Consider the following 16,617-nt stretch of genomic DNA (forward strand, 5'->3'; position numbering starts at 1 on the left):
GATTTCTGACCCAGTCATATTGCTCCAGATTATCGGGGAAATATGGACATGCGACGCCCCCGGGACAATGTCGCGACGCACAGTTTGGGAAGCCCTGATCTATACATAATATAATAAATCTGTAGAAGGGTCAATTCTGTACATTGAAAATATTGAAAAAATAAATAGCAGGGGGTGTTACTGGATCGATAGCAAACCCAAATATGTGATTAAAAAAATTTTTGTCTGTCTGTCTGTATGTGAAGGCATCACGTAAAAACTAACGGTTCGATTTTGATGAAACTTGGTATAATTGTACCTTATTATCCTGGGCATAAAATAGGATACTTTTTATCCCGGAAAAATACGTAGAAAAAAATGAATCTTTATTTTTCTTAATTTTTCCGCGCGGACGGAGTCGCGGGCGGAAGCTAGTCATAAATAGATATGTTAGGACTAGGTAGGTAAGTTGGCACAAATTACAACGTAAGTTTTATGTAAGTCATAATAATGATCATACCAAGAACCTAGAAATTATAACAACTAGGTAGCTCTCCGCCCGCTCAGTAAATGGAAATTCCAATCTAGCCTTTTTGCAGACACTAAAATCTGCCGGCTAACATCCGGACAAAAAAATGTTCAACACCTAATCAATTTTTTAATAACTTGAGCTAGAGTGTGAACTGTGAAGGTAATTCTACGAAATAATATGGATGATATTATATTCAGGGAGTTATAAAGGAAGAATTAAAGACATTGCATAATTTCCTAAATTTATTTTTTTTAAATTTACAATTTCATTTGAATGATTTGTTGAGTCGCAATTTTAATTAAACCATTAAAGTCCTCAGATAAATGTGAACGCCAGTATTTACAACGACCCCATACCAAGGCTGGATAGTTCGGAGAAGATATGCCTTGAAATATTCTTGCTATGCTTCTACCTGTGAATTTACAATCTTTGTACGTAGCAATTAGCGCCCTCACATCAGCTGCCACTTGTTCGTAATGCAATGGTCGTGGTTGTAAACTTATATGAGCAGGAAAATTTTCTTCTCTATCAAAATAATTATCAATTATTTTTTTTAATTTATTTGATTTATCTTCTAGTATCTCATCTGAGGAACTTATTACACTGAAGGAATTAGTACAAAGTTGATGAAAAGAGTTATGGATTTCTTCAAGTTGATGTAACATTTTTTTCTCTTGACCATGAACAATTTTATGTAAATCATCTAAAACTTCATCGAGTTCAGATGAATTTAAATCTCCAGGCGCTTTTATTCGAAAACCAAGAGTGTGAAATTCTACTTTTAAAAATGAGCGTTTTGAAACTCCATCTTTCACAGTCCACTCTAAGTTTTTTAAGTGATACTTTGACATTCCACTTTCCCATCCTATAGCAGCAGCAACTTCAATTACATTAAATTCTAGAACACTTTGCTTTGTTACATTAGCATTTCTTTTTCCTTCAACTAAATATGCCATAGCAAGAGGTGGGCAACCTTTGGCAGCTTCTAGTATTTTTGTTGGACCACCATATGATGATATTTTACACATTGTATACGCATTATTTAGAACTTTGATATATTTTTTTTTATGCAATTCAACATAACACAGTAATGTTGCAATATTTTCAGAAGGTAAATCTAGTTCTTCTACTGTGCTATCTATTGGTATACCAACTTCATGTCCATTACATTTTAATGAATTTGTTGAGTTACTGTTATTTGATATTGTTTCTGGTACACATTTGCAAGGAATAAAAACTTTTTCAAGTAATTTTCTAATAATTGGCCTATCAATGGAATTAGAATAAACATGTTTTAGTAGTTCATCTTTATCATTATCAGAACTACTCAATAGTACATGACAATATGCAGGAAGTCCATCACGTCCAGCTCTTCCTACCTCTTGAACGTAAGATTCAAAACTTGGTGGCATATTATAATGAATGATACATCGTATATCTGATTTGTTTATACCCATACCAAAAGCCACTGTGGCAACAATAATTTTTAAAGTGCCATCCATAAAATGTTTTTGTATTTTCTTCCGTTGAGCAGCTGACATTCCAGCATGATATGATTCAGCAATATAAGACATCCTTTTACGTTTTTTATTTTGCTGCTCCATGTTAATTTTACCAGGTTCAGACAAACATGATCTTAATACAGCTGCTATTCTTTCGCATTCATTTCTTCTTATACAATAAACTATTATTGAATGAAAAGAATTAAACTTCTCAGATCCTAATAATGCAACTAATGCTTTATCTTTATCGTTTTCATAGGACATTGATAAAAAAAGATTTTGTGGTAGTGAAGGATTAGTAACAACACCCTCCACCCCATCAGGTACTTTAATATGCTCAATAACACTTTTGATAGTTGGTTTGCTAGCTGTAGCTGTTAAGCCAAGTATACACTTAACATTTAATTTTTCTTGCAATACTCTACAAATCATTAAATAACTTGGTCTAAAATTGTGACTCCATTGAGATACACAGTGAGCCTCATCAATACAAGCAAATGCAATTGGTGGTAATGATTTAAACAAACCTGCAAAACCATTTGAACTATCACTGGAGACGAGTGCTTCAGGTGATATAAGAAGTATATTTATTTGCCCAGATTTAAGTAATTCCACAATTTTCTTCCTTTGTGTAGGAGGTTGGTTTGTATGTAAGCATCCTGCTTTTAAAAATTCAGGCATGCTAAGTACCTGATCTTCCATTAATGAAACAAGTGGGGATATTACTAATGTTATGCACTTATAGTAAGTGCTATAAATATATGCAGGCAATTGGTAACATAATGATTTTCCACTGCCAGTTGATAATATTAGCAGTGTAGATAACCCTGATAAAATTCTGCAAATTGCTTTTTCTTGTCCAGGGCGAAACTGACTGTGACCAAACAATTGCAGAGCTTTATGCAAATCTTCAGAAGTTTCATCAGGTTTGGATAAAATAGGTTTTATAACATCTGTATTCTCAGAGGTATTTGCAAGTAATTTTAAAAAACTGTCTGGGATTTTACTAGCCTCGAATACACAGGTATGTAATTCTTCATCAAGGTTGACTTCATTTGACTTTTTATTTACAATTTTTTCCATATCTTCAAGAGTGGGAATGTCTCCTTCTTCACAATTGTCTAAGGGCAACAATACATTTTCTTTGTGTGCAGTACAGTAACGAGCCATATGACCACCAGAACCACACTTAAAACATGTAACTTTACCTGATTCTGGAAATTCCATACCAGCATGAAGAGCTTTTTTATCTTTCCACAACTGCTTTTTATACTTTGAAAATTTGATCGATTTTTTCCCCCTTGCATAAACTTTTTTTTCTATATTAATTTTCACATAGTTTTCATTAATTGTACCATTTTGCATCTTTCTATGTAGTTTATCTTCTAAATTATCTTCAGTTGGTTGAGATTCATTAGACTTTTCATTAATTTTTTTAAGGATATCTGCAACATTGGAATGTCTTGGATATACTTTTTCTTTTAAACCAAAGGGTAAAAATTCTGATATATCAGGTGGTTTGCTACTTTCACTGTGAATTGCCTTTTGAGAACATTTTAATTTGGAATTTTTAGACCTAGATTTGATTTCATTTTGTTGAACTTGAGTTTTGTCTGCATCTTTTGACTCAAAACCACTGTTATCATGCCTTTCAATATTTTCATCAAAGTTATTTGTTAATTTTCTTTTCTTAAGAGCTGGTTTTAATTTACTAAGGGTTATATTTTCATCTTCTGATTCACTATTTTCAACATAATCAGTAGTTTTCTCAGAGATGCTTGGCTTTACAACATTACTTAAACCGAATGTTTCCCTTCTATCTGTAGTCTGAATACTCTCTGACACATTCTGTCCAATGGCTCTTTGTAACCAACCAGAATTAATTTGTCTTACAGACGTATCTTTTAATACATTAATTGAGGAAAACATACCTTTAAAAGTATTTTGTTCAAAGTCATTTTGAAGAAATTTGCTACTATCAGATTTTGTATCCACTTTATTTGCTGTACAAAATGATTCCTTAAAATCAATTTGGGTATCATTATTGTTCAATTTTTCTTTTAAATCTGACATATTTCCTGCATCCAATATCAATGTACTTGAATTGTTTAATGGAGCTATATAATCATCAAAACCAATGCTTGTTTGTTGCGATAAACGTTTTGATAATGATAATTTTCTCGGATTTCGCAGTGAAAATTTACTGTTGTGAAATAACTTTTTTGACAAATTTTCAGTATAAGGACTTAGTTTTGAATTATTTTCTTTTGTTGATGTTGCTGATAAGATATTATCTAACTCTTGAGCACTTGGTAATTTTGGTATAGATTTTTCTTGTTCATTTTCATAGGCTTCATTGTTTAATGCTTGCCATTCTATAATTTTTGGAGAACCTGGAGATTCCACAGGAACATCATCAAAATCACAAATTGACAAGGAATCTTCAAGAGCTGCACTTTTAAGTTGAAAGTATTTTTTATATGCATATTTAATATTTGCAGGTGCTTCCTTTATATCGAATTTCGACGGTAATCTAGAGTTTTTTAATTTAAATTCCTTTTCCCAATTTTTTACAACAGCTTTACATTTTAAATATGCTTTATCTTTTTTAATAGTTTCAATTAAATCCATTTCGTCAATTGGTATTTCTTCAAATAAATTAGGTACCAATCTAAAAGTTAAAAAGAAAAGGTAATAGCTAGCACAACAACACTCAGTAACTACATATCCACAAGTAAATTAACATCATAGTATCAAACCACTTAGCCACTACATTTATTATAGTGAGTAATTCTCTCGAAATTGTATTACTGGCTTGTCTATATAACTAAGAATTTAATTATAACAAAAAAGTCAAAAGATTCACAGAACGGACACCTTTGTAATCTTCCCTCCAATAATAAATTTTAATGTCAAAACCTGTCAAAACTTTTGTCATAGGTACCACAGTGTCATACAGACGCGTGACAGACAGCTGTCGGGTCTGTCATGCTGTCAATTGTGACACTTTTCGTTCTCGGAGCAGTGTTCGGAACCGTACAATAATTATTGTACAAACACGATAATTTTGTGCCTACGTACGATGTACGATAGCATAGTATTATCGTGCGATAATTTCTATCATGCAAAATTCTCGAATTTATATTATTTCACCCATACAAATATGAAATTTTGACGTGTTTCATATCGAACTTTCATGGGAACAGTGAAATTTTGGGTATAGGTCTACCAGAATCTGATGGCATATTTATATTTAAGAAATAAAAGATTTTCATGTGGCAACTTATTTGACAACTATCAAATTGGTTGTCAAATTATTTGTCTTTTTTGCAGTTGATGAATAATTTTTAGGATTTTGCCTAAAAATTCTTCGAAAATGTCGAAAAAGCCGCTGCGATCACAAGCAAGAGGTGTTGTTTATAATGTGTATAGAAAAACATTCGATGAAGAAGGGTCAAACACATCACAATTTTCAATTATGAAGATTTTATTGGTAAATTGGACGTACCCGTTTTGATACTTTAAATTAAAAAAGATTATAATATTTAGGTAACTATAATATTAATTGTTGATTAGAATATAATTTTATGAAAACTTATTAAAGGAGTTTCCAATACGGCTATTCGTCAAGTCCAAGCTCAGCAAGCAAGTCAATTTTATAATGTGTGTATAAGTTAATACTTACGAAAATAAACACAGTTTTATTTTATTTTTATTTTATTTTATAAAAAATTATAAGCAGTTTTGATCTACATTAACATTCTATCGATATTTTCACATGGCATACTGGTAATGAATATACAAATATAGGTATGTGTAAATAATAATATGTATTACCTGTATAAAAGTAATATGTATAATTGTATATTATACATGTAAGTATGTACCTATATAATATTAAGTGGATATCTCATTATTAAGTACAGTATTGTCCACTTATGTAATGTGACTAATGATATTGAGGACAAAATAAAAAATAAGCAGTATCAAGATCGTTCAGTCCATTTTCCCCAGGGTTGCACACTCAAAATTTTGATTTCCCTAATTGCCATCAGATTCTGGTTTACCTATATTTACCCAATGGGTTTCAGTGTCCTGTTGATTTGACAGCAGTAGTTTAAAAAAGATTAACTGTAGAGAACTTGCATACCTATCAATATTACAATTTATATGATTTATTTATTTATAATTGACTTTATCCTAAAAACACAATAATTTCTATCCAAATATGCTAAATTTACGATAATTTTACGCCCCTGGTACAATAATCGATTCGCTTCAGGTTGCTAACACTGTCTCGGAGCAATAGGTATATAGGTAGGTATAGGTAAACCAGAATCTGATGGCAATTAGGGAAATCAAAATTTTGAGTGTGCAACCCTAGGGAAAATGGACTGAACGATCTTGATACTGCTTATTTTTTATTTTGTCCTCAATATCATTAGTCACATTACCTAAGTGGACAATACTGTACTTAATAATGATATATCCACTTAATATTATGTAGGTAGGTACATACTTACATGTATAATATAGGTACAATTATACATATTACTTTTATACAGTATACAGGTACTACATATTATTATTTACACATACCTATATTTGTATATTTATTACCAGTATGCCATGTGAAAATATCGATATAATGATAATGTAGATCAAAACTGCTTATATTTTTTTATAAAATAAAATAAAAATAAAATAAAACTATGTTTATTTTCGTAAGTATTAACAGATACACATTATAAAATTGACTTGGACAGCTTTGACTTGAAGAATAGCCGTATTGGAAACTCCTGTAATAAGTTTTCATAAAAGTATATTCTAATCAACAAACAATATTATAGTTACCTACATATAATATTTTTTTAATTTAAAGTATCAAAACGGGTAAGTCCAATTTACCAATAAAATCTTCAAAATTGAAAATTGTGATGTGTTGGACCCTTCTTCATCGAATGTTTTCTTATCAACAATATAAACAACACATCTCGCTTGTGATCGCAGCGGCATTTTCGACATTTTCGAAGATTTTTTAGACAAAATCCTAAAAATTATTCATCAACTGCAAAAAAGACAAATAATTTGACAACCAATTTGATAGTTGTCAAATAAGTTGCCACATGAAAATCTTCTATTTCTTAAATAAAAATATGCCATCAGATTCTGGTAGACCTATACAAGAAGCTTATATCTAATACACTGGAGATTTCGGTATGAACATTGACGTGTAACAAGAAAATTTTGCCCAGTTCATGTTTTTTATCACTTTCACACCTAACTTGGTATTGCCACTGTTAATACGAAGTTTTCCCAAGGCTACTATGTATGCTGTAATATTCTGTGCAAAAGGTTAGTTTTTGTACATGAGTTTGTTGATAAATTGCCAACAACGTCATTCAGAAGCATTGTTGGATGAGACAATTATTATTTATGCTAAATAAACTAAGTATCTGAACCAATTATTAAAAAGCGATACTCCCTGATTATGGGTAGTCACCATAATAAAATTGTAGCAACTCTCACTTTGTCAATATGGCATGTGTGTCAAAAAAATTGCGTCGCTTCGAATATTTAAGTTAATATTGTTGCTTATTTAATGAATATTTTCCGAATATAAAGAATGCATTGTATTGTGCAAAATTGCAGAAGTGTTTGGACACCAAATTCTGGCATAGAATTTCACAGGCAAGTGTATATTTACGTTCTTAGATTACAAAATAAAAGACAGATGGAGCGTTGCCGAACTAAACCGAATAATTTATCGTAATTTTCAATAAAGCTATGTGTGCTGTCATTTCGCCGCTGCACTGTACGTACACGGTGCTTCTGTGTGCGTGTAATGTTGCCAGATATTGAAAAATTTCCCAAATTTTTCCCCGACTACGGAAAAAAGAGGGTTATGTTTTTCGAGTTTATGGATGTATGTATAATATTTCTTTGACACGCCCTGCAGTATAAACCGTTGGACCGATTTTGAGTTGTGAGGTTTCATTGCAATGATCTGAATTATTATGTTAGTGGCGGTAGTGACGTAGGCTATATACATAAATGAGAAGTCAAGTTTTAATTTTTATTTAAATTCTTTTATTACATAAAGTACCTGCCTACTAAGTACTAAAGTTATATATGGACAAAAAAATTGTATTCAATTTTTTATTAAATAAATTACATAAAAAAAGTTTCAATATTAACTATAATAATTATATTATTTTTTATTTTTCATAATATATGAATACGAATAGCGGTAGTTTTTAGTCGAGAATACGGGACACTTTATTTTCATCATATCCATCATGGAGTTCACATAAATTAAATCGCTAGCGAAAACGACTATGACGTTTTTAAGCTTTATAAAAGTAACAAAATAATGTATTATGCTTATTAAAATAATCTAATAATTATCATGAACCTTTAGTATAGGTAAACCAGAATCTGATGGCAATTAGGGAAATCAAAATTTTGAGTGTGCAACCCTAGGGAAAATGGACTGAACGATCTTGATACTGCTTATTTTTTATTTTGTCCTCAATATATATAGTCACATTACATAAGTGGACAATACTGTACTTAATAATGAGATATCCACTTAATATTATGTAGGTACATACTTACATATATAATATACAATAATTATACATATTACTTTTATACAGGTATTACATATTATTATTTACACATACCTATATTTGTATATTCATTACCAGTATGCCATGTGAAAATATCGATATAATGATAATGTAGATCAAAACTGCTTATAATTTTTTTATAAAATAAAATAAAACTATGTTTATTTTCGTAAGTATTAACAGATACACACATTATAAAATTGACTTGGACAGCTTGGACTTGAAGAATAGCCGTATTGGAAACTCCTGTAATAAGTTTTCATAAAATTATATTCTAATCAACGAACAATATTATAGTTACCTACATATAATATTTTTTAATTTAAAGTATCAAAACGGGTATGTCCAATTTACCAATAAAATCTTCAAAATTGAAAATTGTGATGTGTTTGACCCTTCTTCATCGAATGTTTTTCTATACACATTATAAACAACACATCTTGCTTGTGATCGCAGCGGCTTTTTCGACATTTTCGAAGATTTTTTAGACAAAATCCTAAAAATTATTCATCAACGACAAAAAAGACAAATAATTTGACAACCAATTTGATAGTTGTCAAATAAGTTGCCACAAGAAAATCTTTTATTTCTCAAATATAAATATGCCATCAGATTCTGGTAGACCTATACACTATACAAATAATCACATTCACGATCGAAAAATCCAACAGCATTACCCTGAAGATCCTTTAACCATTTTACCGTTTTACCAATAAAAATGGCAAATTCATTTTCAAAATACTGGCAACATACGTTGAAGTTTTGTATTCCTTCATATCTGTAAAATTATTATTCGTATTAAAGAAATAAATCAACCAAATAATCTACAGAAAACCTGTGAAACGATGTTTTATCTTTTTTTTTGTTTTCGGGAACAAATTTTACAGCGTTTTATTATCACAAGACGGCATTTTTTTACTAAAATTGCAAACCCTTTTTGACGTATTGCATGACACTATATATGCGATATAGCACTGGTGCAGCGACGTATTTGTTTTTGATTTCGTATTTTCTTTGACAAGGGCGACGGGCGGTTGTCATGCTCCATCTGTACTTTATTTTGTAATCTAAGTTTACGTTATTTACAATATTCCTCAATACTCCTGCATTTACCTGTTTAGAATCATTTCAATGGCAAAAATTGTCTAATTTAGCATCATTTTAGAAAGCAGTCATGTTAAATTTGTTATTTCCCTAATACTTTATCATTTTTCAACAAGTTTTCAATAAACAGATTTAACAAGTAAGGTAACCATGATGACGAGTTTTTATGGATAGCGAAGAGAATATATTGTAATAACAATATTATGATGAAAATTTAGAACACCATTTTAAAGATTGTTACTAGTAATGAAACAACACATGACATCGGTATTGCACTCACATGTAGTTATAAGATTGTTCGTTTTTACATTGAAATTTATACTTTTTTAACTTACCTCATATTTTTTTGTTTTACGTATTTCAGCTTTCCAAAAAGTAAAATAAAAAGAAATATATGTGCCCATCAAGGTTACTGAGGATTACGACCCAGAAAAAAATACCTTTTGAAAAATAAACTTTGTAAAGTTAGCTGAAATTTGTGCAAGGCTGCTATAAACAGTTTTTCTTTGATGATTCTGGCTTGAAATTGACCCGTCGAAGCAACGCGTTTAAAAAGAAGATCTGAGTAGCTAACAATTTGGTAAACAGCATCTGATGCAAAACACAACTTTCCTCTATTTACAAAGGATGTTAATGCTATATGTCGGTTCATATCCAAGCTTTGTAGCCAAAAGTTATTTATAACTATCATTCTATACCAATTAAAATTGTATGTAACTACCTATAAAGTATGACCATAATATTATAATATAAATACTGTTAAAAATATATGTCGTTATTATTTATAGACCATGATTTTTAGTTTTTTCTATTTTGAAAAATCCTGAATTTACAAACCAGCGTGGTCACTCGACAGAAAGAGACAAATAACATGACTGACGTCATTGAATGCCATAGTTTCTTGTTTCAAGTTAATGGTCATAGTGCAATCTCCAGTGTATAGTGTATTAGAGCATATAAGCTTCTTGGTTTCGCCGGTCGCGTTTTTTTTTTTTTTTTTTGAATTGTCAGACCTGTGTGTCAGACTTTTTAGGAAACCCAGATTTTATAGCTGGGCTTTTTAGAAATTAATTTCGAAATGAATTTTAAATTATATCAAAAAAATATTTACAGGAGCTTCAATAAGAAGTAACTAATAAAGTTTATTAATAAAAATATTTGAGACTAAATCGAGTTTCATGCATAAGTACTAGTACAGTTTCCGCCCGCGGCTTAGCCCGCGCAGTCAAAGAAAAACCCGCATAGTTCTCGTTCCCGTGGGATTTCCGGGATTGCGTCATTTTCCCGGGATAAAAAGTAGCCTATGTCCTTTCTCTTTTAGTGTTTACATCGCATATACTACAACATAGACTGTAGACACTCATATATTATATTATTATTGGTACATATTAATTTCCACTCTGGCAAAACTGTATGTGATTTAGCAGTGAATGAACTTTTATGTAAATATAATAAAAGGAAGTAAATTGGGTAGATATTAAAATAAAATGTGATAAGTATAAAAATAAATATATTCAATCAATATGAAGTTACATAGAGCAACTAGAAATTTCATAATTCCAAACGAAATCTATATTTATAATATGGATTTTCATTAAATAATTCCATTTTTATTGTGAGCAAGATAACAAGTCAATGTGACTGATTATTATTTAGGTGCTAATGACTAGTGGGTCTGAACTCTGAAGAGACAAATCGTTTCTTGTAAGCATAGAGCCAAGGGTACTTTACATTTTTTGTGACATACAAATATAATATTACATTATGCTACACAAAATAGTGCTTAAAAAAATTTAAACACAATTTATTCATGATACAGGCTATGAGAGATAGATAATACCTACTTAGTGAAAACAACAATAGAGGTATATTACAAGTTAATCCCAAGATTTTTGACAAAATAAGGATAGTTTAACTATGTATTTACATTAAAATCAGTCTTCCGTATTCAATACATCTACTAACTAGAACAACGATTGCTTAAAAGATACAAGGTAAATTGGTATCTCAAATTTCTGACTTGTTTATAATTTACTGTTAAAATATATCTTGTGTCATGTTCTCTTTAATCGTCCAGACTTGACATCTAACTTTCCAATAGAGCCTTTGGGGTCGGGTGACAAGGAGCTCCATTCAGTTAAATCACATAGTTCAAATTTGTATTTCCCACAAATATATGTCTCCTTGATATTCTCATCAAGAAATGATACACATGCCCCTAGGATACTATAAAATTCGGAACTTAAATTATCAATCCATTCTCGTAAGTCATCACTTATTCGTTTAATATTAGAATTAGACAATTCTTCCAACAGTAATGTGTCTTCTTTACTAGGTAAAAATTTGGGTGGTTTAATATTGGTTAAATTTCTATATGAATTTTGTGAGCCACTATGAATTAAGCTTGTTTCTTGGTGGGTGACCTCTTTACCCGAGAAAAATTCCAGTGGAGTAATTAAAAATTTTGTTACAGCTATTAAATTTGATTGATCAAACAAACCTACTTTCCAAATTCCAGGTAAAAGTGGGTGTCGTATGGTAGGTTTAATAAAATTTGTTAAGTTAGTTTCATCTCTATTAATAATATTTATGTCGGCCAGTATTCCCGCAGGATCTAACCAAAGCACTGTTAAATTTCCACTTGGCTTGTTTGTAGAAAATTGATATAATAACACTGGATCCGAAAAAGGACCTAAAATATTTCCTAAATTCCTAAAACTCATTTCTTTTTGATCATAATCAGAACTTACTTTAAATATTTTAATATAATCAATTAATGGACTTTCAAAATTAAATTCTAGGTGATGTTTAGGTTTGTACCATGTTTCTATTGAAACTTCTAATCCATTGTTTAAGATTGCCTTGTGTAAAATAAGGTTTCCTTTATATATATCTGCATATTTATATAAATGTACTGATGTTATAATTCCAAGTTCAATTTTACAGTCTTCGGTTGCTAATATTTTTAAATTATGGCGTGATATACTACCGGCATGAGACAGAATGGTGTCGTCTGTGCTTGCTGTCAAATCTTCAGTATCATAAATGCTTTGCCAATAAGCTTCTATATTATGTATTAAGTAATGGTCATTAAATCCTATAAATTGTTCTACTCTTGTTATTATTTCTTGATTTATAATGGGTTCAAATTTCCTGGCAAAAAATAGTTGTCTATTTTGGGTATTTTGAATTTTTGGCCAGTCATCTATTCGGAAATCATTAGGTGAACATCCACACCAATCGACGACATGCTTGTACTGGCATTTACAACCCAATTTTCTCTTCCAATTAGTAACATGCAAATTATTGTCAACATAAGTATTACAATACTTTGAGTTCCTTAGGGCTGTGTGAAAAAACGATTCAGCAGGAAGTAACGTGTGTTGAAAAATGATATCTAACCCATTTAAAAGTGCATCTTTTTCCTTAACGACATAAGAAACAAATTCTGGTGACAAGGCTACCCAGTCGCTACCACCATCGATAGTTATGCCGTGTGGTAATTTTCGTTCACCAATTCGCCACATATGTGTTTCACATTCAACAAATGTCTTATCTAAGCCTTGCTTTTTAATAAAACGCTGCACTTCACGACCATGAGACTTTACAAAATTAAGACCCTTATTTTCTGAAAGAAATTTTTCCAGCTCTTCTAACGATTTTATCGGAAAGTCACTTTCACTTAAATTAATAACATAGTCCCATTCCCATCCTAATTTAAAAAAGTCCATCATACAGGCTAACAGCATTTGAAGCAATGAAGCTCCACCCCATATAGTTGAATATCGTGTAGGAGCCAATTTAATATTTGGAAACTTCTTTTCTAACGATAATAACTTTCTATGTAAGTAGTCTTGCCTCTGAAAAAAAAAATTTTGATTAATGTTTTGTAGTAGGTTACTGGATTTAGTAATATTCAAATTGACGGTAATCAGCAAATTAAAGCATAAATATAAGCAAAATTAAAACAGTTCATAAAATACTAATTATATAAGTATTTTTATTAGTCAATATTTTTTTATCTTATATCGACTGCAGACGAAACATACTGATAACATCAATTTTCATACGTATGTTAAAAGTGTTTCAGCCTCTACGTGTTGCTGAGAAAAAGCGTGTTGACAGACAGACAAATGGGCAACAAAGTGACTGTATAAGGGTTCCGTTTTTTCCTATTGAGGTTCAGAACCCTAAAAATAGGTTTGTTCGGAGCCCTCGGTGCATCGGTTTTTTTATTACATCCCTCCGCTCATTTCAACACAAAAACAAATAAAAAATTCCTCATCAACTTTTTTGACGCATATTGTTTTCATACTGATTGAGTGTGTCAAGTAAAAGAGGTGCATGTTCCCATATTATATGCTTTCAGCTAATATTTAGTCACATGCATTCTATAGCTTGCTTATGATGCACTTAATATTAAAAGAGAAAAACACAAATAAGTAAGATTGCTTCAAACTATAAGAAGGACGTTATCAAGATAAAAGTGCCGCAATGTGTTTGATAATTCAAGATATTGATTAAGAATTATCAAAATATATCATGTTATACACATAATCTTTATTAGATTGTAATTATACTTACTTTATCAATATGTATATAAAAGTAATGACTTGTTTTATATAAAGCATTGATTAATCTATATACTTGGCGCAATGCTCTTCCATTCAAGGTCAATAAAAAAATTATCCTTATTGGTTGTGATTCTTCATTCCTGACAGTTGGTGTATTTGGTAAAAACTCTGAAAAAAAAATGTATTCATATTATAATAAACAACTTCAAAAATACTTCTAATAACTTAACTATACTAACTTATACATATATAGATACTTTATACAAGCCCATATAAAAAAAACCTGATGGCTCAAATAAAGCACCGGAAATCTTTTAAGAACAAAATAGGATCGTTAAATAATAGCATCCAGCTCTACAATGCCACTTGGTAGCTGTCCTACTGAGTGCAGGTGAATTTAAATGTTCAGGTAGAAGTAACATATTTCGGATTAATATATAATATGGAATCCCATACATACAATCATAGGATTGGAATATGCTCCCTCTACCTGAACTATGAATTCTCAACTACACTAGGTTGGACAGCTTACATTTGGTAGTAAAGTACTTAATGTATTATGACCGGTGACCCTCTATCATTCTAATTTCTAAAAAGGTCTCCCAGTTAGAAACTTGACCTATGACTTTTTTAACATGGGCCTGTTGTCTATTATTGCACAGAGGCCACCTTACTAACTAAAACTATATTTTATTAATTTGAAAAAAAGGAAGAAAAAAGTATAAAATATGTAATTGATTAATACTATACTTACTTTCTAAACCAGTTTCATAAATATTCATTGTAAAATATCCACCACATACAACAGAAGAATCTCCAGGACATTTCATATCACATGATTTTTCAGATATTTTTGCATTTTGAGGTGGAATATTTTCACCACAAAAGCATTCAGTTCTGTCAAAAGGAGATTAAAAATAGATAACTATAACCAATGACATGATACAAAAAAAAAAAACAATTAATCAACAGGCACACAGGCAATTTAATAATATTGTACAATATTGGAAATGAGTACAAAACCATTCAAAGCATTGATATGTTTTTACCTATCTTTGATCTTAGAAAATGAAACTTTACAAATACTTTGTCTTTAATATTTGACAGATTGCAAGAAGACTAGCAGCAGACAGCAGCTAAGTATACATAAATAATTGCAATTTAAAGAGACTTACCCATATTGAACTCCAGCATAGGGAAATCCTGCTTGTACACAAATATCCAAACAAAATTTTGGTGCATTTTGAGTAGCATAATTACCATAAAAGCTTGATAACAATCTTAATTTCTTCTCATCTAAGTAACACCCTAGATATCTACCATATTTCTTTGTATTTGAAAGACAATAATTTGATAATTCCTTTGGGTAAAAACTTCCACTTTGTATGAGACAAGTTTTATTTACAATGAGCTGTTTACAATATTGAGTTTTAGCTCTATGAATGGCAGAAATCGCTTCACGGCTTTTTATTTCACACATAGGCGTAAAATCCAATTCTTCTTTTCTTAAATGCAATATGGCTTTATTTTGGTGGCTATTTTTAACAGAGAAATCTTCATCATCATTTATGCCTGGCACAAGTTTTCTAGCAGAAACATCACCTAAATCACTTCTGAGAGATGATGTAAATCCATTTCGTTTCAGCAAATTATCATGTACTAATGGGAAGTAATTCAGTGATATAAGAATCTGGGCAAAGAATATTATAAGAACAGTTATAATAAGACATTTCGCATATTTATAAAAGAGTCTTCTTATGCTCAGGGCCATTTTTTCGTAATATATAAGTTTCGTTACAATAAGATGAATGACTACGCACTGTAGATAATGGTTTCAAGTCAAATCTTCTAGGTATAATAATTTGTCATAACACAATTTCCACAAAATAATAAATGTGTGTAAATCTTATTTAACAACACTTTATTCGCTATCCTCATTCAATTCGGGTCAATTTTTTATCGATAGTTTATAATTAATAATAATTGTACGAAGTTCATCTTACATTTTATCACAATTTAAACTAGTTAACTGCTTTGTATAAAAATATGACCCTGAATTTGGCAGACAGCAGACAAAATGTAATTTCAGATTGGGATATCTCTAAGCGAAATTAAGTTTTACGTGTTTACCTAATTGGAAATTGTTTGTCGTTGATTTACCTACAGGTGATAATTAAGAAAATTTTATTTTATTTTCTTTTTAAATAAAAAATAAAATTTTGGGAAGCTCTCACCGTGTTCCCAGTTGTTTGATAAATCTGAAACTTTCAAATTTAGTTTATTATTGCATTCTG

The 16,617-nt window shown here is 30.5% G+C and overlaps 2 protein-coding genes across 4 annotated transcripts; both read right to left on the reverse strand.

Annotated features, from left to right (window-relative positions):
- Nucleotides 1-740: 740 nt before the first annotated feature.
- Nucleotides 741-4,899, reverse strand: LOC123694432 (ATP-dependent DNA helicase Q4). 3 transcript variants are annotated; one of them, XM_045639871.1, is made up of 2 exons: nucleotides 4,891-4,899; nucleotides 741-4,684 (listed from the first exon to the last, which is right to left on the reverse strand). In XM_045639871.1, the coding sequence occupies exon 2, from the start codon at nucleotides 4,642-4,644 to the stop codon at nucleotides 769-771; it is 3,876 nt and encodes a 1,291-aa protein (XP_045495827.1). In that variant the 5' UTR covers nucleotides 4,645-4,684; nucleotides 4,891-4,899; the 3' UTR covers nucleotides 741-768. The 3 variants fall into 3 exon arrangements, with proteins under 3 accessions (XP_045495827.1, XP_045495826.1, XP_045495825.1); XM_045639870.1 differs by having other exon boundaries at nucleotides 4,787-4,895; XM_045639869.1 differs by lacking the exon at nucleotides 4,891-4,899 and adding an exon at nucleotides 4,773-4,889.
- A 6,340-nt stretch (nucleotides 4,900-11,239) lies between these two features.
- Nucleotides 11,240-16,363, reverse strand: LOC123694410 (xylosyltransferase oxt). Its single transcript, XM_045639837.1, has 4 exons — nucleotides 15,499-16,363; nucleotides 15,078-15,220; nucleotides 14,334-14,491; nucleotides 11,240-13,609 (listed from the first exon to the last, which is right to left on the reverse strand). The coding sequence occupies exons 1-4, from the start codon at nucleotides 16,092-16,094 to the stop codon at nucleotides 11,804-11,806; spliced, it is 2,703 nt and encodes a 900-aa protein (XP_045495793.1). The 5' UTR covers nucleotides 16,095-16,363; the 3' UTR covers nucleotides 11,240-11,803.
- Nucleotides 16,364-16,617: the final 254 nt, after the last annotated feature.

Source organism: Colias croceus, chromosome 9 (genome assembly GCF_905220415.1).
Source record: "Colias croceus chromosome 9, ilColCroc2.1".
Lineage (NCBI taxonomy): Eukaryota > Metazoa > Arthropoda > Insecta > Lepidoptera > Pieridae > Colias > Colias croceus.